The sequence below is a fragment of the Sabethes cyaneus genome, chromosome 1 (assembly GCF_943734655.1).
Source record: "Sabethes cyaneus chromosome 1, idSabCyanKW18_F2, whole genome shotgun sequence".
Taxonomy (NCBI): Eukaryota; Metazoa; Arthropoda; class Insecta; order Diptera; family Culicidae; genus Sabethes; species Sabethes cyaneus.
The window spans coordinates 155,959,892-155,985,103 of record NC_071353.1 but is presented as its reverse complement, the minus strand read 5'-3'; the positions used below and the strand labels follow the sequence as shown (position 1 = coordinate 155,985,103).

The window sequence follows — 25,212 nt, the reverse complement described above, 5'->3', positions numbered from 1 at the left end:
TAGCTACCAATACCCCCCCCCCCCTTCCTTTCCGCTCTTCCCCTCCTTCACCAAAAAATTTTCATTTCTTTCCCCTACCGTCCCTTCATCAATTGTAGAACCATCGTTTCAAAAAATATTAATATATATGTATGACCGCATTTCAAGGTCAAGACTAAAAACTTGAGATTAGTCTATACTGAATAACTTTGTAGAACATTTGAAAGCAATAAAATAATCGTGTGCAAAGTTATTGAGTGTAATTGATTTTTAAGTGCTCTTTTTTAACGCATCATTATATTTCGCAACCGGTAAGAGATAGATAGTTACTTTATTCAGCAAAATTGCTTATTTTAGTATGTTCTACAAGTTTTGGACAAAATTTTTTTTTTGAAATTATTTAATAAAACAAAAGTTTGTATCACCCTAATAGGTGAATTCATGGTCACCCTAATAGTGCAGGAAGATGCGCTATATTTTATTGTTTACTTCTTCGAAAACACCACCCTTGCAAAAGTACACATTTTTCATCACACGGTTTTGACGTAGGACTACGTCTTACGGCAAGTTTTGAGATAGGGTGTCATTCCAAAAAATCGAAAATTGCGAGCGTCACGAAAAATGAAAGGTTTTGAGCGCTAATAGCTCAGCGGTTTTCCGATAGATTTTCAATATTCTTACATCAATCGATCGGAAAATCTTCTAAGAATTGACCCAAATGAAGAAAAGTATGGATTCTTGATGTTGAACTATTGAAAAATTGAAAATAATGAACCTATATTTTACCAGAATTATCGCTTCGTGATTGGTTGGAAGATTCTTTGCAATGATCTAAACCTATACAAATTTGATATCTGTGCTTGGGAAGTAAGCCAAAACAAGTGACAAAGTTTTCTCATTTCAACAAAATTTCTTAACACCGCGGTTAAACCTAGACCATTTTGATGTCCTTGCTTGGGAACTACGCCAGAAAGAGTAAGAAAGCCCCCTCGTGCCAACAGGTTTCTTACGAACGCGATTAAACCTAGTCCAATTTGATGTCTGTGTTAGGGAAGTGTGCCAGAAAAAATGACACAAGTTCGTTCTCCCAACAGATCGTAAAATCTTTACTACGAGACGATTACACCTCGGCGAATTTGATATCTGTGTTGGAAAAATGTGCTACAGCTGTAGTGTTCGGTTATAATACGACTCTGTATGAATACGCATGCTTGTCGTTTTATTAGAAGTGTAGTAAAAAGATATGCTGTTGATAAAATAGGATTGAACTGGTAGAATCTCTTCAACGGTGGGTAATAAAAACAGTCTTTAATTTCAGTAAGGTAGCAGGAAAGCAATAGTTTTCAAATGCAGAATCTTTTGAGAATTGAACGTATGCAATGTTACTACTTGGATAAATGTTACATACAACGCATGTAGCATGTATATATGTTGCATATAGCATGTATACATGGAGAATCGAATGATTACAAGCAAGAATACATGCTACTATCACTACAAAGAAACTTACGTAGTCCTGCGTCACCTATATATGCGGTCGTGTCTTGTACACAACCCCTCTGATTTTTACCTAAAATCAGTTATATCTTATTAATTAATGCAGGAAAAGCAAAACAGTCTTCAGCAAAAATACTCCCCTTTTATGTACAAAATGTTGTCTGGAACATTACATTGAGCTGTCTGTTGAAATAAACATGTTACAAGAAGAAATGTGATTTTAGGGGTCGTTTATAAGCCAAGGTCTATTTCTGAAAATGGGTAAAAGGTAGAAGTTTGATATCTTCAGAAAAAATACTTGAAATTGGTTTATCTTTATCTCTGAATTCGGCTTCGGCTCTGAATTTGGCTCTGAATTCGGCTCGGAATTCGGCTCTGAATTCGGCTCTGAATTCGGCTCTGAATTCGGCTCTGAATTCGGCTCTGAATTCGGCTCTGAATTCGGCTCTGAATTCGGCTCTGAATTCGGCTCTGAATTCGGCTCTGAATTCGGCTCTGAATTCGGCTCTGAATTCGGCTCTGAATTCGGCTCTGAATTCGGCTCTGAATTCGGCTCTGAATTCGGCTCTGAATTCGGCTCTGAATTCGGCTCTGAATTCGGCTCTGAATTCGGCTCTGAATTCGGCTCTGAATTCGGCTCTGAATTCGGCTCTGAATTCGGCTCTGAATTCGGCTCTGAATTCGGCTCTGAATTCGGCTCTGAATTCGGCTCTGAATTCGGCTCTGAATTCGGCTCTGAATTCGGCTCTGAATTCGGCTCTGAATTCGGCTCTGAATTCGGCTCTGAATTCGGCTCTGAATTCGGCTCTGAATTCGGCTCTGAATTCGGCTCTGAATTCGGCTCTGAATTCGGCTCTGAATTCGGCTCTGAATTCGGCTCTGAATTCGGCTCTGAATTCGGCTCTGAATTCGGCTCTGAATTCGGCTCTGAATTCGGCTCTGAATTCGGCTCTGAATTCGGCTCTGAATTCGGCTCTGAATTCGGCTCTGAATTCGGCTCTGAATTCGGCTCTGAATTCGGCTCTGAATTCGGCTCTGAATTCGGCTCTGAATTCGGCTCTGAATTCGGCTCTGAATTCGGCTCTGAATTCGGCTCTGAATTCGGCTCTGAATTCGGCTCTGAATTCGGCTCTGAATTCGGCTCTGAATTCGGCTCTGAATTCGGCTCTGAATTCGGCTCTGAATTCGGCTCTGAATTCGGCTCTGAATTCGGCTCTGAATTCGGCTCTGAATTCGGCTCTGAATTCGGCTCTGAATTCGGCTCTGAATTCGGCTAGGGCTAGGGCTAGGGCTAGGGCTAGGGCTAGGGCTAGGGCTAGGGCTAGGGCTAGGGCTAGGGCTAGGGCTAGGGCTAGGGCTAGGGCTAGGGCTAGGGCTAGGGCTAGGGCTAGGGCTAGGGCTAGGGCTAGGGCTAGGGCTAGGGCTAGGGCTAGGGCTAGGGCTAGGGCTAGGGCTAGGGCTAGGGCTAGGGCTAGGGCTAGGGCTAGGGCTAGGGCTAGGGCTAGGGCTAGGGCTAGGGCTAGGGCTAGGGCTAGGGCTAGGGCTAGGGCTAGGGCTAGGGCTAGGGCTAGGGCTAGGGCTAGGGCTAGGGCTAGGGCTAGGGCTAGGGCTAGGGCTAGGGCTAGGGCTAGGGCTAGGGCTAGGGCTAGGGCTAGGGCTAGGGCTAGGGCTAGGGCTAGGGCTAGGGCTAGGGCTAGGGCTAGGGCTAGGGCTAGGGCTAGGGCTAGGGCTAGGGCTAGGGCTAGGGCTAGGGCTAGGGCTAGGGCTAGGGCTAGGGCTAGGGCTAGGGCTAGGGCTAGGGCTAGGGCTAGGGCTAGGGCTAGGGCTAGGGCTAGGGCTAGGGCTAGGGCTAGGGCTAGGGCTAGGGCTAGGGCTAGGGCTAGGGCTAGGGCTAGGGCTAGGGCTAGGGCTAGGGCTAGGGCTAGGGCTAGGGCTAGGGCTAGGGCTAGGGCTAGGGCTAGGGCTAGGGCTAGGGCTAGGGCTAGGGCTAGGGCTAGGTAAAGTAAACAATCTTGTTAAAGTGTAAAACCACCCCTTTTCTTCAACCGATTTAATCTTTAGACATTGAATCTAGTTCAATTTGATGTCCTGAAAGTGGAACGTCATAGAAAAGTGAGCAGTCATCCTTTCCGTTTGCCAGATTGCATCCATATACTGCAAGAATTTGTTCAGAACTATTGTCTTACACGGTAACAGAGCCTACGGGATATTTGTGGTTGTGACGTAACGCTGTAAAGTAGAGTATCGAAAGGAACTGGTAAGATGCAGAGGACGTTAGCTAATTGATATTTTAACTGGTTGTCTACATGTTAGTTGTAAGACAATTATACTTCAAATCAATCTATCACAATGAATGCTGCTATGGATAATTTCATGGAAATTTACGAATGCGAATCAGTATTGTAAATGATAACCCAGAATATTTATTTATTTTTTCGGTTTAACCGTAGCTGTAAGCAACCTCCTTAAGTCACTTCGTCAACTGCATACCAGCTTCAAGCCAGTTACTTAAAGTTGACTAGTTCTATACAAGTCATGCAAAAATTGTCAAAAGGCGAAATCATCGCCAATCATAAGATGTGGTTTAGGTCTTAGTGGAACTACAGACCCTAAGAAACTGATATAAATTATATACAGAGTACAAACATTTAGGATGTTTAAACTAAACTTCATTTAACAAATGTATTTATATACAGCAAATAATACAGTTATTATAATACAGTAAATTTTAAATTTGCGTAACAAACTGCTAAACATTTTCAAATTATCAAGCATTGATTGTTGAATTGTACCCGCCTTCGTAGTTCTACGTGAATCCGTTGTTCGTTCCCTTAGGCACAGACCTCCATACTTTTTATAGTTTTGGATTATCCCTCATTAGAAACTATGAAGGTAGAACGTCGTTTGCCTGAAGTATGTAACAGGAATAATTGGAAAGTTTTCCTTTTTATTTGATTTCAGGCAACAGGAACAACTTTTACATAATATCAGAGAGAGTTGCCGGTAGCGCGCAACTGGAATAGAGAGAAAGTGAGAAATGTGCTTGATAGCTTCCCGCGTAAACGCAGTTTGAGTCACTCGCACTCGCAGGAGATGGCTAAGTACGGAATACCACAGAAACTAACTTTACGAGTTCATTACACGTGTGCAACCATAAAGCATTCGTTTTTATGTTTACCCCTCCAGTCCAGGTCCAGTGATAGTGAAATCACATTTGATTGATGAATCTTGATTATCTTCCGAAACGATGGCGTTGCTTCGCCGGTTGTAATCACATGGTTAAAGCACGTCGCTAACATGCTGCTCAGCGTTTTACATCGATTTCTCACATTTGAATAGGACTGTAACACAGACGGCAGCTTCTTTAATAATTGCCCCCCACTTGTGTGAGGTTGGTAATCCGTGCCAAGCGACCGCGCGATATGATCTGAGATCAAGTACCGCGTTTCTTTGCCATATAGTTAGAGTCTTTCAGTCAGCATAAAAGAGGGGTTTTACCCCACATCACCCAACCAACCGACACGAGCCGTCAACTGTGATTTGAATAGTTTTGCATCACGTCCGCAGCGCAAGCAGCCGTCGCCGTCCTCGTCCCCTTTGGGAAAGTGACAATTTCGCCCGGCAGAATGCGCAACGCCGAACATGTGGACCTGTTAATGCATACTAAAGCTGACCCGCGACGCGACGGAGCCCCAATGAACGAGCAAGTGAAATTTCAAAGAAAGAAACAACATAAAAAATATGCCAAACCCGCCAGCCCGGGCCCAGGCCCAGGCCCGGCGTCCCGCCGTAATCGACCACAGTCATGCATACGACGGAGCGCTCTGCAGCATAAATCAAAATCCCTTCTGGTCGTTCAGGTTTGGGCGTTTTACTTTCGTTTCGGATCGGCCGGGCCAAACCGGACCGGGTTGTTTGGGGTGCGAGCGAAGCTTCCTGCTTCGATGGTTGGGACTGATTGGCCTGTTGCAGTCAAATTTCCGTACTCCGAAGTGACAGGCGCGAATATTATGCGGTAACAGCCGCGGGCGAAGGCGAACTGCTAATTACCTAGCTACTGCATACTGGCTCGGTAAGGTACCGAACTGCGTGTTCCGAGTGGCCAGGTATCACTAGGAAATTTTGCTCAACATAACCGAACGCAAAATGACGGCGATATTCGACCACACCGGCATATCACACCGGAAGGCGCGTAATCGGAATTTCATGCATTACAGGACAGCGATCGGTTCGAGTGTTTTACAGGCCCTCTACTGACGGCGGTGGACTTCCCGGTATCGATACGCCGGTATCACACGCATGTTAAGTGGTTTGTTTTTTCGCTAATCATAATATTTAGCCGGCTTATGAGACCACTTGAAAGGGAAAATCGTGTCATAATGACAGACAGCGCAAGGCTTTCAGGCGAATGCCTCCCGGTTTCAGCTGATAATTATCTCCTGTAAATGAGTGAAAGAGTCGGATTCAATCGACGGCTATCCAACGAATCACGCTGTTATCCAATCCGTTGCATACATTATCAGTTCAATGGGATAGGAAAGTCGGACGCTACCGTCAGTCGGAGCACGCTAGTTACATTACACTTACACTCCAACCAACATAAAACTGGCTGGGGAATTTAATCGAAAGTGCATCATTCGCACTGGGCTTGAAGAACTAGAAAGTTCCGATTGGCTTCAGTATGGCCGTTGAAGTTTAATCACTCTTACCGTCATCGATTTGATACGGAAAAGTTTTTTCCACTGACTGATAGGCCAGCCACACACTGCTCTGCTCGACAGGTTTTATGATTAGGACCTGATGGTGGTACCTTCCATACATATTTCGCACTTTTATTTGACTGCCCCGTCCTCATACTGAACCTAGAGGTCAGGTTCCTTCCATTTTGCCAATAATGACGTTTTCAATGGACGGATTTCATGCCAACCAACGACCAGAGGTTGGCATGACTCTGTCAGAATTCAATCCTGGTCCTAGCCCTAGCCCTAACTCTTGCCCTCTTAAATTGTTAATATTGATTGATGATGCTTCAGATGATGGCGCTTATCATCTATCGACACTTTTCATAGAAAATCAAGACCTGTCTTCTGATATTTTAGTGAATAATGAGAAAATGTAGGTGATACAATAAAAAAAAATATATTAATAGAGTGTGGAAGAACTAACTTACTTTACTTTAACGGCGACGATCCGTTATCGAATTGTGCTTCTGCTGGTTCTCTGCTGAAAACAGTTTTGAATACTCGTGCATCGGGCATTCTAGCCACGTGACCAGCCCACCGCAACCTGCCACATTGTACTGGCTTCACTATATCAGCATAGCTGACTAAGCTCGTTCGTTCATTCGTCCGTGCTACACACCATTTTGCATTTTGACTTCAAATATTAATCACAGGCTTTTTCCGCCTAGCACATGTCGATCAACTTCCTTCAGCGTCCGTAATCACTAGCATGCACAGACATGAACCAAAGGTGGGGCACCCGACGTTTCAGAATTCAGTTTTGGCCTAGCCTAAAACTGAGTAATCGTAGGATGGCGAATCTATGTTATTACTTATCATAAAAAAATCGGCCGATTTGGTTGGAAACTGTGGACTTTCGGGTTCAATTGCATCTTAAATTAAAGTTGAAATTGTATTTGAAATCGAACTTCACATAGGGAAGTCAATGAGACGTGAATTTATCTTGGTCTAATTTGGGCTTAAAGATTTATTTTAATCTGAAATGGTAATTTGACTTTAAACTTGATTCGAAATTGGACTGTGGCTGGAAGTGGAAACGGAGAAATTGGACTTCAATTGAACGTGACATTGGACATTAAATTAGACTTGAATATGGGGATGGAAAGGAAATTGGATTCGTTTTACTTGAAATAAGGAATGACATATTTCGTCTCACACGTTTTACCTCAGTTTTGTTTCGTATTTTCTTTTCTTGTCCCGTTTTTCCACTTTTTTCCATTTTTACTTCTTTTCTGTACCGTTTACCTGGGCTTTGCTTTCACTTTTTTCCTTTTCCTTCCGTTTAGTCTCTTTTCGTTTGTTTTTTTTCTGCCCTGTGTTTTCTATTTTCTTCGTCTCCTGTTCCATTTTTACTTATTATTGGTCCTGTTTTTTTTCTTGTTTTTCATCTTGTTTTTTGCTCTACACGTTTTACTTTGTTTGTTTCCAGTTTTTTTCCTTTTCTAACTCTCCTCCTCGTTTTACGACTACGTCTGTTCTGTTTTTTCTCTTTTTTGTGCCTAGTTTCTTTTTTTCTTTTTTTACGGTCACGTTTATTCTGTTATTGGCCTCTTTCTCTCTACAGTTTTGGCTTTTTCTTTGATCCGTTTTTTCTGTTTTTCTTTCGTTCTTTTTCTGTTCCATGTACTCTTCTCATTCTCATTTTGTCCCAACTTTCTTCTTTTATATCCCGTCTGATCTCTTTTGCCCGTTTTCCTCGTCACCTTGATCGGTTTTCTTGTTTTCGTTCCGTTGCCCTATCTTGTCTCGTTTTCTCTTTTTTTCTTTGTTGAGTTTTTTTCTTTTTCTGTTTCGTCTTTCTACTATTTGTTTCGTTTTACCTTCTTTTCTCTCTCATTTTTTTTCTGCCCGCTATTTCATCTCTCTTCTTTTCATGTCCCGTTCATCTTGTTTTTTTCTTTTCTGTTCCGTTTTTGTCCTTTTTCTTCCACTTTCAGATTTATTTTTTCTCTTTTCCATTTTTTCTCGTTTTTTGTTTTCTGTCTCGTTAACTCCTTTTCTATTTTTTCGTTTTCGTCTGTTCCGTTCTTCCGTTTGTTATGACCTGCTTTCCTCTTTTTCAGTCACATTCTGTTTCTCGTTTTATGCGGGTTGTTTTCCGTTTTCATGTTTTCTTTCAATTTTCATGCTCCGGTATTTTCTCCTTTTCTATCCCGTTTTTTCTCCGTTTCTATCTACTTGGTCCTAATTTTCTCTTCAGTTTTTCCTCGTTTCGTTGGTCCTTGTTCCTTCTCTTCTCACATTTTTCGCTTTTTCTCTACTGTTTTTCGTCCTTTTCACTTTTTAATCTTTGTACGTTCCATTTTTCCTCCCATTGTTTCATGATTTTTCCTTCGTTGCAATTTCATCTCTTCTTTTTCTCTACCTTGCATTTTTCCTCTTTTCTTTTTTTATCGCGTTTGTCCAGTTGTTATTGTCACGTTTTCCTTCGTGTTCTTTTCTGCTTTTTTTTTCTCCAGGAGCAGCTAGAGGAGACTGACCATCTCTAGATCCATTGGTAATCTGTGAAACACAACTTGAAATTTGATTTAATATTTAAAATGAATGTAAATTGGTTTTAAGTTGGATTTGAAACTGAATTTGAAATCGGACTTAAAGTTGAACTTGAAAGTATTTAAAATTGGACATGAAAAAAGACTTGAGATTGTACTTGAAGTTGTACTTAAAATCAAGGTTAAAATTAGACTTGGCAATGGACATTGAAATTTGGTCTTTAAATTGTTATAAATTGGATGCAAACTGCACTTCAAATGGTATTTGGAATAAAACTTAAAACTAGACTTAAAGTTGTGCTTGATGTTAGTGTTCAAATTGGGCATAAAATTAGAATTGAATTTGGGCTTGAAATCAGCCATAAATTAGGTTTGAAACTAAACTTGAAATTTAATTCATAACTGGACTTGAAATTGGACTTGAAACTGGAACATTTTTACGCAAATAATTAACGGGTGGCAACTAAAATTTTGGAATTTTTTTCTCAAGCTGTCAAAAAAAGACAAAGAAGAAGATCTGATATACCGAAATTAAAGATACATTATCCATTGTTGAAAAAAAATTAATGTTCATTCGAAAACGGTTCGTAATTGGCTGTACGGCGAAGCTTTCATTAGACGTCGAAACAGGAGCGTTGTACGCCCAAGAATCATTTATGCGCTGCTGGTTAAACATTTTAGCAGCCATAATTATTCAGCCATAACTGAATATGCACCGAATAAAATTTATGTAAACAATTCTACAATACTTATTCAGCCGAAATTGGAGAACTTATACATCCTATTTCGTTTGAGACAAAAAAAAACACTTGTTAAGCAGTTATATCGCCTCTGTGTGCCTTGTTTCCAGATTAGTTATTTAAAAACGCACAAAAGCCTCTATTAAGCTACATTACAGCTTCAAAGCAGCTATTAGCAAGCCCGAAGCTTGACTTAGATGTTTAAGAACTGAAAAAAAAACGTTTTTATTTCTAAAACTAAACCATAATTCAGCCACAGGTTGAATAAACTCAGCTAAAAAACGTTTGATCAGCCTAAAATTGTTACTTGGGTAGTTGCTTTCAAAGCTGCAATGGAGCTTAATAGAGGCTTTTGCGTGTTTTTAAATAACCAATTTGCGCAATGCTGTCAATTCTATTTTTTGACGAGAAATAGTTTTGCAATGCTTTTTCAGTCGCTTCTTCAACGTCTCATCAACCTTTATGCAGCCAAAAAATAATCTATTTTAAATTTAGAAAAAAAAGGAAGCGTGATGCTTATTTTGCTATGGCGTCGTATGCTATATTTTAAATTTCGAAGCTAATTAAAAATGCATGTCGTCATCTTTCGGGAATTGGGCCGCCATCTTGTGAAATTGAAAACTTTCCAAGCATTTGAAATATAAATTCTACTATTTATATTTATTCGTGAGAGATACGTATTTTGCCTACGACTTGCAAGTTTCATCAGTGTCTGTTTTCGAAAAAGCTTAACAAGTGTTTTTTCTGCCTCAAGCGAAATAGGTTGTAGCAGTTGTCTAATTTCGACTGAATAAGTATTGTAGAATTGTTTACATAAATTTTATTCGATGCATATTCAGCCATGGCTGAATAATGACTGCTAAAATGTTTAATCAGCGCTTGAATGTTTCTTGAGAGGGCTTTTTTTATTAGGATGACAAATCGTTTATTCAGCTAGTATAGCACAATTATTGAGAATATTGAATTGGGTTGTGAAGAGGTTGAAGATGCGCCTAATCTGCTTGTGACACTATTATGCGAAGCAGCTGATTTGCAGCGCATTCGTTGGCTGCTTGGACACTTATAGAATACAGAGGCCTTTGCTTAAATTTATTCAGCGTCTACCACCTGTATTCAGAGTTAAATCAGCTGTAACCAAATCAGAAGCATTTTAATTCGGCTTCGATGTTTGTTGGGCGGCTGTCATGTCAACTTTGCGAATGCATCTCTTGATTCTACCAATCATCTGCATTTGCAATTCGTGACCCTCCAGTTATTTTTGTACACCAAAGAACTCAAAATCCCGAAGAAATCTTCGATTGAGCGCACTAAGACAGATTTTTCGGGTCGTGGTTTTTGGGTACAAATGGGATCGAATGGATATTCAGGAACGATTGTGTTTTTTTGGAGTACTGCGATGATGCTCTATCCGGCCAAAACACGTATTGTCCATCTGCGTGATGTTTTTGTAAAAACGGGATCAAAATTTTCTTCAAATATTCGGCTGGTGCATCTTAATTGATAGCCAAACCAGCAGGCTTGTTGTTGAAGAAACGAGAAAGAGAACGATGTCCTTCTGCGTCCATAATTTTGACGGGTCTTCCACTACCTTGCTTGCGAATAGTTGTTGGGCTTCTTAGGATATGGTAAACAGTCGAAGTCGCAACATATTTGCTTTTTAAATATTGTACCGTATACTTTTTGCCGAGATTTTTGTTGCAGTTCGTAGAAGTGTACGACGCGCTCCCGAAATACTTGTTGTTTCGACACCATTTTTAGCAAAACTGGGCAAGCATAACCAAAACAATAAATACTAACAAAAAGGGGAGAGAGAGAGTTTACACATACATACTCTCATTTTTTTTCTGAGCTCGTTTGTTGTTGAGCATAAGGGCCGCGAAAAAATTCTAAAATTTTAGTTGCCACCCGTTATCAGGCCACAAACACACTTCTTCTGGTGATTGGCGGCCGACGATCGCGCCCCTTCTTCGATGGCACTCCGGAAGTCTATGCCTTGTTTTACTCGGGTTTATAAGATTCCCTGTCCTTCAAGTGCAGCCAGCTTGACGGCGTTTTCATTTCCGGGGATACTTCAGCTCCCCGGAACCTATCACAAATACGCATCATCCATGAATAATGTGTATCGAGCGAGAGATTCCAGCGCCAGTGTTACACTTACTGAGTCGGTAAATACGGCGATTGATCCGTTGATCCTTTAGCTGACGTAGCGGCAGCCACGAAAGCACTGGCGGCTTCAGCGGAGAAGAGCAACGTGCGATCTGATAGTCTAAATAATTGTTCAGTTCAACTTTCACGGACCCAAAATTCAACTTTACCGCCGCCTTTAGAACCATCGGTGTAACGACAAACGTGGTTAGTGTAGTTTCTCCGAAATCCACGATAACGATCTTGATATCATGTGATCTTATGTCTTCGTTGTGATCGAGAGGGCTGCTCCACTCGACCAGATTATGATACTGGGGGACTACAATTTGCCTGACATAACGTGGAAGCAATCGTAAGGCGGTTTCCTGTATCCCGACCCAACTCTTTCGGTACTCCACACTGGTGCAACTAGCACAGAGAATAGACTAACAGGCTCGAAGAAAGTAATCGATTTTTTGTGTGTAAAATCTGCTGGTGGCGCCCTCCAAAAATAGTTTGCCAAATGCATAAAACTTATGCATGTACCTTTATCAATATTACTTTGTGCTTTGTGCCTGGACCTCTGTTTCTTTTCAACATAAGATACCGCACCATTCCTCTCAACAGCTCCACTGCCTTTAGTTAAAGATGTACCTCATCATCCTCCGTTAACCATCTCTGTGGAAGCAACTATACTAGCGATCTTGACACCACCACCGCTGCTGTTACGTACGATTTTTTCAGAGCAGATCATCGCAGCATCGCAGCCTTCCTATCATCAATGGATTGGGATAACATAATTAACGATCATGACGCCGATACTGCCGCCCAAACCATTTTGTTTTGTCGTATGTCATTGATAGACATGTCCCGAAAAAAGTAAAGGTCCGTGCAGAATTGGTACTTTATGGTAGCAGTTGCGTAGATTTGACAGATTATCTGTCAAATTGTATGGGCAAACTGTCAGATTAACGCAAACGCAACCGTGAAGTATCAATTCTGCGCGGGCCTTAAGTCATTCCGGATCACGCGCTCCTTGGCAAACGAGTGAATGGCGAAAACTCAAATCACTGAAAAGAGCCGCTCTACGAAAATTTTCCAGACACCGTAAGCTCTCACTACAGCATCACTACGTTAGAGTAAATCACGAGTTCAAGCGAGTCACTCGTGTTTGTTTTCAGCGATATCAACGTAGAATTCAGAGGAAACTCAGGTCGCATCCTAAAGCTTTCTGAAAGTTTATGAACGAGCAACCCAAGGAATGCGGGCTGCCCTCCTCTATGATTTATTGCGATGAAATTGCCTCAAATTTTACAGACATATGCAGCTTATTCGCTGAAAAGTTTAACCAGCGACGATGTCGACTGCGCTACAAGGAACGTCCCATCGTAAGGTCAAGCTCTAAGTAATCTGGGGATAAACACCGAGATGACCTCCATTGCTGCAACTGAAGTCCTTCTTCAATCCCGGACCTGATGGAATTCCGTCCGCTCTCCTGAAGAAGCACATCTCTTGTTTGGCTAGACCACTACAGCTCGTATTCCAGAAGTCCATCTCCAGCGGTATTTTTCCGTCTTGCTGGAAATCTGCTTATATGTGCACAAAAAAGACAACAAGCGAGATGTGGACGATTACCGAGGAATTACATCGTTGAGTGCCATCTCGAAATTGTTCGAGCTAATCGTCTTGGAGCCACTTTTTTCACATTGCAAGCAATATTTGAGCGCGGATCAGCATGGATTCCTCCCTGGTCTTACTACGCACATCGTCGACAACATGTCTGCAATGATGCAAACCGATGCCGTATATATCGACCTGTCAGCCTTTGATAAGCTCAACAACGTAATCGCAATCACAAAACTCGAAAAGCTTGGAATAGGCCAAGGGGTCGGTCACTCGGCACAGCCGTTTTTATGTTAGGCGACTTGAAACGAACCGAGCTGTGCCGATGCTGTACCGAAAGTGCCGAACTGCAAGATTTGTTAAATTCGTTAAAATCTGATAGATCTGGCAACCGTGCGAGATGATTTTGACAACTGGCAGTGCTCCCATTTCATATGTAAAATTGAACCGGAGGTGTGTAAAGCCCTATAAATGTTATTTTTATAAGGCTTTAGAGGTGTGCCGTTTGATATCTCTGCCTACCCCGTAACAAAGTGACAGTTATTAACAGTTTCCCATAACACCCGCCAGTGTCAAAAATGTCGCGACGATCGTTTTTACGTGCCGGTCAAAATTGACGCACCTTCGATTTCCAAAGGAAATGCTAATATTTGTTACGTTAAATGTGAACGCAAAAAGCTGTCTGGACAACGATTTGAAAAGTGCGTATTGATGATTTCAGCATTGTTTCATGTTTTCGGTAAAACTGTTTGAACTCTTGGTGGGTTGCTTGATTGATTTGTTTACAAGATAAAAAGCGGTATTTAGTACAAGATTGTCACTCTTGTGTACGAGTTATCTGCTCTAAAATATTTAAATATTGCGTGTTTCATTGAAAGTTATCCGCTACGCAATTCAAAATGAAATGCTCATGATTGCTGGATCGATTTGGTCGTTAACAGAACAAGTTAAGCAAAATTCAAGAGTAAATCCAAGCAATAGAGCTCGTTGCAGTTGTACAAAAAACACTCTGTTACATGACAGAACCACATAGAGCATGTTATTATGACAGAAGAACCAGTTATGCTGCTATTATCTTTACCACGGAAACGTGTTGGTACTTGACATAATGTTATCTGTTCGTAAAATACTCTATTGAAATAATAAACCAATTCAGATCTTATATGCACAAGGGATTTTTTGCCAAAACAAATCATAATAAACTCTTTCTTCGATATTTACGCCGCTTTCAAACATCTGTCGTGAACCATGAACCAGCAGTTTTAGGTACGTTTAATTTGTATGGGAGCTGTCACATTGTTACCGGGTTGATCTCTGCAGTGCCGGGGCACTATGTGCTGAGTGTCCGACCCCTTGGAATAGGCAGAACTTTCCTGCGATGGTTCCGTTCTTGTCTGACAGATCGTCAGCTGATGGTTGCCATCGGTGATTGTGAATCCAGCACATTCTGCGCCACCTCAAGTATTGCGCAGGGTAGTCATCTCGGACCGCTCATATTCCTGCTCTATTTCAACGATGTGAATCTCGTGCTTGAAGAACCACGGTTATCATATGCCGATGGTCTGAAAATATTCTCCCGTATCCGCTCAACTGAAAACTGCATCGCTCTCCATCGCCAGCTGGATTTCTTCGCTAATTGGTGTACCTTAAACGGAATGGTTGTAAATCCTTCAAAATGCTTTGTAATATCCTTCTCACGTAAAAAATATGCTGTTATTTTCAACTATACACTGCTATCGAGCACTATCGAGCGTGTCGACCATATCAAAGACCTACTGTGTTACCTGACTCACTGCGAAATGCGTTGTATTCGCGGGATCGTGTTGGTTCGAAAGGTTTCGAAAAATATCGCCCTTGTATCGAAAATATCGTTAATTTTGATCACTAAAAATAACGTACTTAAAAGTTATATTTCATGTGCCAGTAGTACGCAATAATTGTATTGTAAAACTGAATTGTTATTTATGCAACTTTTTACAAATTAAATGCAATAACAAAAGCACAACTTACAAAAAATCGTTTGTTATCGATATTAACTGCATATGCGTTATAAACGAATAAAGCGTATGGTTACGTTTTATTTCAATAATACGCATATTCGCAGTGAGTCAGGTAAAACAGTAGGTGTAATCGGTGTAATCTTCGATACAAAGCTAACATTCAGACAGCATGTACGTCAACAAACCGTCCAGGACGATGGGATTCATTTTTAGAATCGACAAAAGTTTCACCATCGTCTAAGACCCCGTACAGAGTAAACGCGACAGCGACGCGACACGACTTCGCTCTCATGTTGCTAAATGCACAGTCCTGCTTCGGGCGAAAAAGGGCTGCGCGTATAACTATACAGCAAGAAATGTCGCGTCGCGTCACATGTCGCTTGCACTCTGGCGGTACCCTAAGGCTTATTCGCGACCAAATTTGGACACCCATAAACACACACAGCTTCGGAATGAGAGAAATATTTTGCAGAGTGGTAGACGAATGTCTGTTCTTTCTGAAAATATAACGCTTGTTTATATTACAAGCACTCAGCGTAAAATGGCGTCGACAGAAGAGCAGGTGCTCTTGGAGCTTGGACTTCCTCCAAGCACTGCTCAGTGTTTTAAAATCGTTCGATATTCGCTTGACAACAGCTAGGAAGAAGGGAAGTGGAACAAAAACGTATCTGAGAAACCACCACAAGGATGCGAAGGTAAAACAAATATTACGGAGGAGACCAGATCTTTCTGTACGTACCATTGCTCGTAAAATAAAAATGTCGCCAACATTCGTGCGCACTTCTAAGCAACGACAAGTCTTTCAAGTTGAGGACTGTGCCAAACCGTAATGATAAGCAAAATACGACGGCCAAAACACGCGCTCGTAAGCTTTATTGCGATTATTTAACAAATTTTCCATGCGTTATAATGGACGATGAAACGTATGTCCTAGAAGACTTTAAACAGCTTCCTGGTATGTCTTTTTACACTGTCATGAAACGGAATGGCGTTGCAGAGCATTTTAGGACAAAGAAGAAAGCCAAGTTGTAACCATCGGTTACAATGTATGAATTAGCTTCGCCAATTTAATTTGCCTGTTCGATCAGCTCAAAATTCCCAATCCAAATTCCCCAAGTCCGTCCCTGAGTCAGCTGTCTACTGAGTGTGTGATAGCCCTCCACGTCTGTCGTCCTGCGTCTGGACGGAGGGATCCCACAAGCGGGAAAGCTGTCTCTATCATATCCACACTGACCTGAGTTAGCATTCTACTGAGTGTGTGATAGCCCTCCAAGTCTGTCGCTTTGCGGCTAGGCGGAGGGATCATACACACATGGGAATGCTCTCTCTGGCATAGCAAAACGGAGCTGAGCAAGCTGTCTACTCAGTGAGTGATAGCCCTCCAAGTCTGTCGCATTCCGACTGGGACGGAGGGGTCGGTCAAGGGGGGAGGACAGCTTGCTTGAGAGACGGTTAGTAAAAGGGTTGAGCTGTCAACTGAGTGAGTGGTATCCCTCCACGTCTGACGCTCAGCGCCTGGGACGGAGGGGCCCCTCACTGGGGGAAGGCCTTCTCTAACACAAACACGGTGATCTCAGATGCATCGGTGGTATTCCTCCACGTCTGACGCCTAGCGTCTGGGACGGAGGAGCCACAGATACATGATCGCCCACAGATACCCTGAAACATGCGATCAAGGAATTCAATGCCACAGGGTGTCGACCAGGATAATTGTTGCCAGGACAAAAGTTCGGTAAAAATCGGAAAACTGGAAGGGATTCCGATTTTTAACAGAGCAAGGTTTTAAAAGGGCTCAGACCCGGTAATCAAACTCACTTTGTTGGGAAAACGCAACGGAATAGAGGTGCGCGTTAATTTAATTTATTTAAAGAGTTTTAATTTATATGATGTAAAATAAGTGTATTGTCGTTTAATTGTGAGGAAAAGTAGTAGTGCCAAACAAAAAAGGTGAACAAACAGAGACGTTCATACAATAAGAACAACAACCTACCAAACCAAAGACCACAGACAAATAAAAATAGTGAAAATAGTGTGTGAATAATTAAACAAAAAACAAAAAGGTCCTCGACGGGCCTTTTGTTTTGGACATTACTTCTCAGATCCCGGCGCCCGCCGCTTCCGGTGTGACCTTTCGGAAAGACGCATTAAACCCACAAAAGCTTCGTAGAAGCAGCGGACCTTCCGCCTATCCAGCGTAGCCACGAATTATCGGCTGTCGGCCCCGACCGCTACACCGGCCCTGCCCTTGCCGAGCGCTGTGCGGGCCCCAGCGCTGCAGTGTAACCACCAACTACCCACGGTTGCCTGGCCAGCCCGGCTATCCCGGCTGTTCCTTTGCCGAGTGCGGTGAACCTACATACGATATTGGTTCGACCGTTATATAGTGAGAGAGAACACCCGAGTCCTAGAAACACACCAGCAAGTAGAAATCCTAGTGTAGTAAGTACTGTAGGGATAGGGAAAATAAAAAAATTGTATCGTACGTAACGAGTTTTTGCCCAAAGTGACACTATCCTCTAATTTTACATCCATCGTACAAGTCGAGTTGTCATCCTTCGCCGTTGGTTTTCTCTAGTGTGTTGTTTCAACTATCTGCTCACCGAGTCTATAGAAACCCGTGAACTGGCAGCCGTTTCTTATTTGGTAATTATCCCTGCTATTGATCCATTTCCTGTGGTTCCTGTCTCCGATCGAGATACTGTTTGTGTATAGACCTAGCCGTGACGCACACCCGATTTACAGCATATATTTCCCTCCCCACCCACTGAGCAGCTTGAGGCTATTAAAGTTCACCAAAAAATATTTAGTATGGCCACAGAGAACAGACATTTAAGCGAAAGGTCCCCACTTGGATAAATCTTATGTCAAATTAGTTAGGAAACTATAGTGATGATGTCGCTGAAGGCGCATAAAATTCTACACTAAACTCACAACAGCTAGCTTCTGGCGCTAGCATAACCCTTATAGTCCATATATACTAGCGCCAGAGGAGCCAAAGGTTGTCAGTGTGGAAATCAAAAGAATCATTTAGTTGGGTAACTATAGTGGTGGTGACGCTAGCATATTAGGTGATTTCAATTTGAAATTTTATCCAAGAATTCCCGAAAACTTTGTTCCTGAATGGATGTCTGTTCTCTGTGGTATGGCAAGCCATATGCAGCTGTGGTCGAGCAAGCAAAAGTCACATCACGAACGAGATCTGCCGAGAAGCACTCTACTGGAATTCGCAAGGATAACGTAGAAGAGACAAACCCAGAGGCTCATGGTGCCGCTGCTTAGCCATTGACATCCGGAATGCAGACAAGGATCTGTCCTGGCGACAGGTAAATAAAAGCTATGGTGGGTAACCGTCAACAGTGGAGACCTCTGATTTCATCCCGTTGTTCTGCCGGACCGACGGACATGGACACAATTGAAAAATAAAACGTCCTAAATGCGAATGTCGATCTATGAAGGTGTTTAAATATTCGTATCGTTATAATTGAAAATTGAACGCATCAAATATTTATTGTCACAAAGCTTTATTCTTACACACAAGAAGAACTAAATACAAAGGAATTTCACGAGTGGTTCGCCAGGAATCGGAAATTGAATGGGAGAGTAAGCGTGTATATTGAGCAACCCCTTGTCGCTTTGTTTACAAAGCCCGGTCTATGCGTCTGTCTTTCTCATTACTCATTGACCATCATATGATTTCTGATAAGCGAAGCGGGAGAGCTAGCGCGAAACAAAGTGGAATAAAATAAAAGATTACTTGTAAATGTAATGCAACGTTGGCCACTGCTGCTGCAAAGAAAAGAAGATTGTGCTCGTGTTTTTTTTTTACAAAAAGTGATAAAAACCTGTTGCTAGAGTATAAGGCTTGCAAAGTTGATAACCTTTCAACGTAATGTCACTGCTAGCAAACAAAACGTAAACAAAAAAAATAACGCAAGATGATGTCCACCGGCAATCCGACCAATCAGTTCTACGAGGGTTGCGGGCGGGAGGGCCCGATCCGCTGCATACTGCTGAGCGAGTTCCACGCGACGGCCGGGTCGAAAATCTGCTGCCAGGTACCGGACAACTACATCTCGAAGGAGGTGTTCGATTCGATTCGGTTCTTCATCATTCCGAAGCCGCAGTTGCAGCGCTGCACGCTGACCGTGTGAGTACCCTTAACTGTCCGATAATTTTTGATTTAAGTTTTAAAAGGGCTTATTTTTGGTTCTTTAGGAATGCTCTCGGTCACAAGGTGATTGGCTATCCGGTGCGGATTGACCATCAACGTTATCCGCGGAATGCGTTCTATTTCAATTTGTGCTTTGTGTGTGATAGTTGGGCTCGTTCCGTGCAGTACGAGCCGGTGGTGAAAAAGCTTTCCGAGTACCTGTTGATGATGGAAGAGGAGACTGCCTTTCTATCCAATCCGGAAAATACCTCCCGCATTCAGCATTTACTGAGCTGTATTCTGAGGGATTTGAATGAGAAGCAGGTGGCCACTATCGTGGAAGGGGAAACTACAATCTACCTGAAGATACTGAAATTAAAACCGGATCCACCGCCGGTGCAGGACCATCAGGTCGCGCTCATCTGTAAGGGGTTTGAGAATATTTCCATGGAAGCATGGGATTTGACCACACAGCAGGTGGTTCCGTTTATAAACGGGATTAATCATGTGGCACGCATTGCTGCCGAAGCGGATGTGGAAAATCAGCTGGTTAAGTCCTGCATTCAGAATTTGGTTTACTACGGAGTCGTTCAGTTGCTTCCACTGTTGAAATACAGCAATGTTTACATGTGTACTAGAAACCTGCAAAACTTGAGTAAGGATCGGCAGTTTGCCGAGGACTGTCGGCGCTTTGTGCAAATCGAAACGGAAAAAGAACCTCAACGGGTCCTGCCTTCGCTGCACAAGATTCTCGCGCTGTACTCGCAGATGACGCACGGAGTCACGCTGCGGGCACTTTGCCAGCGGCTGTGCCCGCGGGATAATGGCATCGACGAACGGAAATTGGTTACCTTCGGACTGCAGCACTGTTTGATTCGTTGTATCAATAAGTATCCCATTTTTACCGGATCGTATCCGAATGCACGCCATAAGCTGTACACCGGGCTGAACAGTTTGGATGAGATTTGCTGCAAGACGGGCCTGTCGCCGCGACGGATTGAGGAGGATATCGATGTGGACTCGAATGTGACCGTTATATGGAAGTGAGTAAGATGTTGGGGAATGATGATGGTTAGAGGAATGTTAAGAAAAAATACCTTGATTATTGGGATCTAGTTTGGAGAAAACTGTCTTTAAACTCTTGCAATAGTCAAGTCAGAGTATTTGTAGTGTATTGCATAGTTGCTTGTATGCAAGTTGTACAGGATCTTTCAGACGAGTCTGAAAAATTAGTTAATCACTAATTAGGTATATTTTTGTTATCGTTATAAAATTCGTAAAAGTCGAAATCAATCACAATGTTTAGGAATCTGTAGTTTAAATCTGGATAGTTGAAATCATATTTTTACGAAAAAGCATTTTTGGTATTCTTGCATACAAGCTGTCAGTCGTTGATTATATCTTTAATTTATGGCATGCTTTGATGCCCGCTTTGCATGATGGAGAAGCTAGTCAGTTTTGACGTAGGATTACGTCTTACCGCTGGGTGTTAGTTCATAATTTAGATTCTAGTTGCCGTCACAGATATATGAATGATTTTGAACGCGAACAGCTCTGCCAATTATGAATGGATTTTCATGGTTTAGATACCGATCGACTGATAATAGATGTAGCAATTATGTGTGTTCTAAAACATTTTCTTCTTTAGTCAGGAATGAGTGAATTCAAGAAGATAGACCAGCTGTTGGACAGAAGCGGGATAGAGCAAAACTGCGAGCGCTTGAAAGCAGCTTTAGCGGAAGCGGTCGTAACAATATTGCAAAAGAACAATTCGCTACACACTTTCCATAGATCAAAAGCGTGCAAAGCTACGTTCTTATTGTTCTTATTGTGGCAGACACCCATAATAAAGACCTGAAGAGGAAAGCCAAAATTGCGCGCAATAACAAATGTAGCGCGTATAAAACGCATTTTGTGGAAAAGATTCAAAAACGTCTAGAATATGTGGGAAACAAAAATGGTCTAGTACGAATGGCAAAAACATTCAATTTTCATCAAAATTCAATAAACGACATTGAGAAACTAAATGAAGATGATTCAAAGTGTTCAACAGAGGCAAAAAGGCGGCAATATTAGAGCTCCCAGAGGCCGGGCACCGCTAATCAGCTAACCGCTAACCTTTAAGCCAGCGAGTAGTGCGTTCGCTTGGTTTTAAATGTGTTAGCGCTTTCTTTAGCTTCCGATAAGTTAAAGTGCCACTAAATAAACTACCAGCCGCTATAGGGGATGTAGATACAGAACGAAGAGATGCATGGATAGCGGATCTCCCTGTCGTACAAAACGTTGGATTTCGAACGGACGTGTTAGATGTCCGTTGATTAACAGCTGAAAAGTGCATCGGCTGGCGATGCGTGAGAGCAGAGTGATAAAATTTTGATTAAATCCGAGCGAGCGCATTGTCTTGAACAAAAAGGAATGTCGAACTCGATCGAAAGCATGATCGAGATCGAAGCTGGTTAGTTTACCGACGTGCCGGCGATGACGAAGATCTGCGATTCGTTCTTTTAAAGCAAGAATGGCTTGTAAGATGTTTCGCTCTGAGTTCGAACATTTCTGCCCGTCGCTTAAAATGCGATGTCCTCTCATCACATGCTCTAGTCTGATTTTGAGGATATGTGTGAAAATCTTGTAGTCACTGTTGAGCAGCGAGTGCGGACGATATGGTCGGGTCGATCGGGAGGAGACCCCTCCTTTCGTTTTCACTAGTACGATAATTCCGTCCATTCATTTCGCGGTGGATGACATTGAACATGCGGTGGTAAAATTCTCTCGGGATGCCGTCGGAGTCAGGAGATTTCCGAGATGCACTTGCTACTATTGCAGACCAGATTTCTGCAGTCGTAATATCACTCGTGCAGGCTTCGTTTGCTCATTCGAATGTGCTGCCGTTGTCTTCTCTGGCATCTTCTGAGTAAAGAGTTGAGAAGTAGTTGATCATATGCTCCTCGATCGCGCCGGGCTCTGTGATTTCTCCGTCATCTTCCGTCTGCAGCTGTGTGATGATGGTTTGCTTCCTTCGCCTCTCGCCTGATTGGAAAATAGACATGGGCTATCCCGCTACATACCTTTCGTTTATCCGCATAAACATGGGAGAGAATCTTCGTTGATGCGCTAGCATTTCGCATTTTAACCGGTTGATGGTAGTGATTATTTCTGGGCGCTGGTAGTAGCATTCGTAGGCTAGCTGGAGTTCGCTGTAAAGGCGCTGATTTTCGCAATGAAATTCATCAAAGACGGTTCGAGATTTCCGCTTGAAGAAACTTTTGAGTTGCGGTTTGACGAACATAAGCCACCATTCCATCCATGAGTTATAGTTTCTACGCTGCCTACAAATGTCTACAAATGTACGTGTATCTTGGCTTACCTGGGCAGAATTTTTTCCATATGTCATGAAATGCCCCAGCAGTTCATCCGTCCACCGCTTGTTCAACAAGCACCGATGCAGCAAAATCAGTATGCTCAGTGGTTCCAGCAGCAACAAGGTTATGTCAGTGAACTCTCGGCAGCAGTAGGAGGCAATCGATCGGCAGCGGGAAGCGATGCAGCAACAACAGCAGGCATTTATGCGACAGCAGGAGGAGATGATTCGAACAACTATGTCATCGATCCAGGTTCAGGTACCGCCTAATCCGGAGGTAATTTTGGACTCCCCAGCTAATAATATAAAAGAGTTCAGACACGATCCGGAAAGCAACGTTACATTCGCGGCGTGGTACAAACGCTACGATGACTTATTCGAGAAAGATGCAAATCGCCTTGATGAAGCAGCTAATGTCCGCCTGCCAATGCGGAGTACGAACGATACGTAAGTTTCATACTGCCGAAGTTGCCAAAAGATTATTCGTTTGCAGAGACATTGGCAAAGCTGAGCACTTTGCTTGGTGCTTCTGAGTCCATCATCAGCAGAAGATATCGCTGCCTACAGATCGGCAAACAGTCCGGTGAGGATTATGTTACGTATGCCTGTCGCATTAACAAGTCGTGCGTCGAGTTCGAGTTAAGAAAGTTAACGGAGGAGTAGTTCAAATGTTGAATTTTTGTCTGTGGCTTAAAATCTGAACGTGATGCAGAGGTCAGGACCCGACTGCTAACACGCATTGAGAAACGATCCGACGTCACACTGGAACAGCTATCTGAGGAGTTACAATGTTTGCTGAATTTACGGCATTATACCGCGATGATCGAAAATCCGGTAACATTGAGTGCAGTGTCATCAAAGAAAATTTGTACCAGAGACTGCACTGCTTGCTGGCTTTGTGGTGCGATACACTACGCAAAAGAGTGTACTTTCAGAAACAATAAGTGTAGTGATTGTGGTAAATTAGGCCATCAGATCTACAGCACCCGCCTTCAAAGAAGCAAAAGCAGCAACAATACCAATCCCAACAAAAGCAAACGCAAGCATCTACAATAAAACCGATCAACACACAATCGGACAAAGAGTTTCCCCTGCTAGCTGTCCCCATAAAACCTCTATCAGGACTAAAACCATCGTACGATAACAGACTGTTCAGCAATATTCCGAGTCAACAACCTTTCGATAGCGACGAAATATTCCTCTCAGTTCCTAATGCAACAACCACTAGCGAGACTGATGGCAACGAGACAGACCAATCAGCAATATCAACCTGTAACACACGCTCTCGAGCACGCCGACAGACTAGAAAACGACGAGACGGCAGTGATGGTGAGGTTGATCAAGATTAAGATATGGATCAGTTTGCCAGCTACAACGTTGCCACTATAAATATAAATAATATCGCTAACGAAACAAAACTCAATGCCCTTCGAACGTTTTGTAGAACGATGGAACTGGACATCGTTTTCCTGCAAGAAGTGGCAGATGCACAACTCTCTATTCCCGGTTATAACCTTGTCACCAACGTTGATCTCTCAAAGAGAGGGACGGCAATAGCACTCAAGCAATATATCAATTTTTCTCATGTAGAAAAGAGCCTCGACAGCCGCCTCATTACTCTCCGAGTTGGAAACACAACGTTAGCTAACGTTTATGCACCGTCAGGCACAGCAATGCGGGCTGAAAGAGAGCTTTTCTTCAAAAATACTCTACCTTTCTATCTGCGACACAACACCGAGAACATATTACTTGCTGGCGACTTCAATTGTGTAATACGGTTGAGTGATGCGTCAGGTAACAACAACAGCCCTGCTCTACATACCACCATACACCAGCTGCAACTCATCGATGTATGGGTGAAATTGCACCCCACGACTCCCAGCTAGCATTTTCATATGTATAAAAAAGGTAAAAATCAGCATTACGTACAGATATACATGCTAGATAAATCGTATTTCATACGCAAAATTGGCATATCCGTACTATTTTGGAGGCGATATACGTGATTACGAATAATTTTGAGCGTTACGACTATATAAGTATTTATATACGATAATATCCGATTAAGCGCGAGTCGCTCCGTACTACTCTACGATTTTGTACTGAAAATCGTATGAATGTCAGTCATTATCATTATATACGACAAAAAATCAACTTGATTCCACTTTATCCAGCATGAGTTACGATTTCTAGTTTGTTAGGAGATATTTACGATAGTTTTCGTACATTGATATACGAGTTGGTGCTAGCTGGGCTCCCACACCCACGTATATTACGCACAACTCCGTCTCCAGGCTTGATCGAATATACATCAGCAACGGACTCTGTGCTCAGCTTCGAAGTGCAGCAACCCACGTGTGTTCATTCACAAACCACAAAGCGTTGACTCTGCGTGTATGTCTCCCTAGTCTTGGTCGTGAAACTGGACGCGGCTATTGGTCATTGCGACCACATCTTCTAACAGCAGAAAACATCGAGGAGTTCCAGATTAGATGGCAATATGTAAC

The 25,212-nt window shown here is 42.6% G+C and overlaps 1 protein-coding gene across 1 annotated transcript; it reads left to right on the top strand.

Annotated features, from left to right (window-relative positions):
* Positions 1-18,896: 18,896 nt before the first annotated feature.
* On the top strand, positions 18,897-20,419 carry LOC128745159 (GATOR complex protein NPRL2). Its single transcript, XM_053842162.1, has 2 exons — positions 18,897-19,344; positions 19,413-20,419. Exons 1-2 carry the CDS (start codon positions 19,133-19,135, stop codon positions 20,392-20,394), a joined length of 1,194 nt encoding a protein of 397 aa, XP_053698137.1. The 5' UTR covers positions 18,897-19,132; the 3' UTR covers positions 20,395-20,419.
* Positions 20,420-25,212: the final 4,793 nt, after the last annotated feature.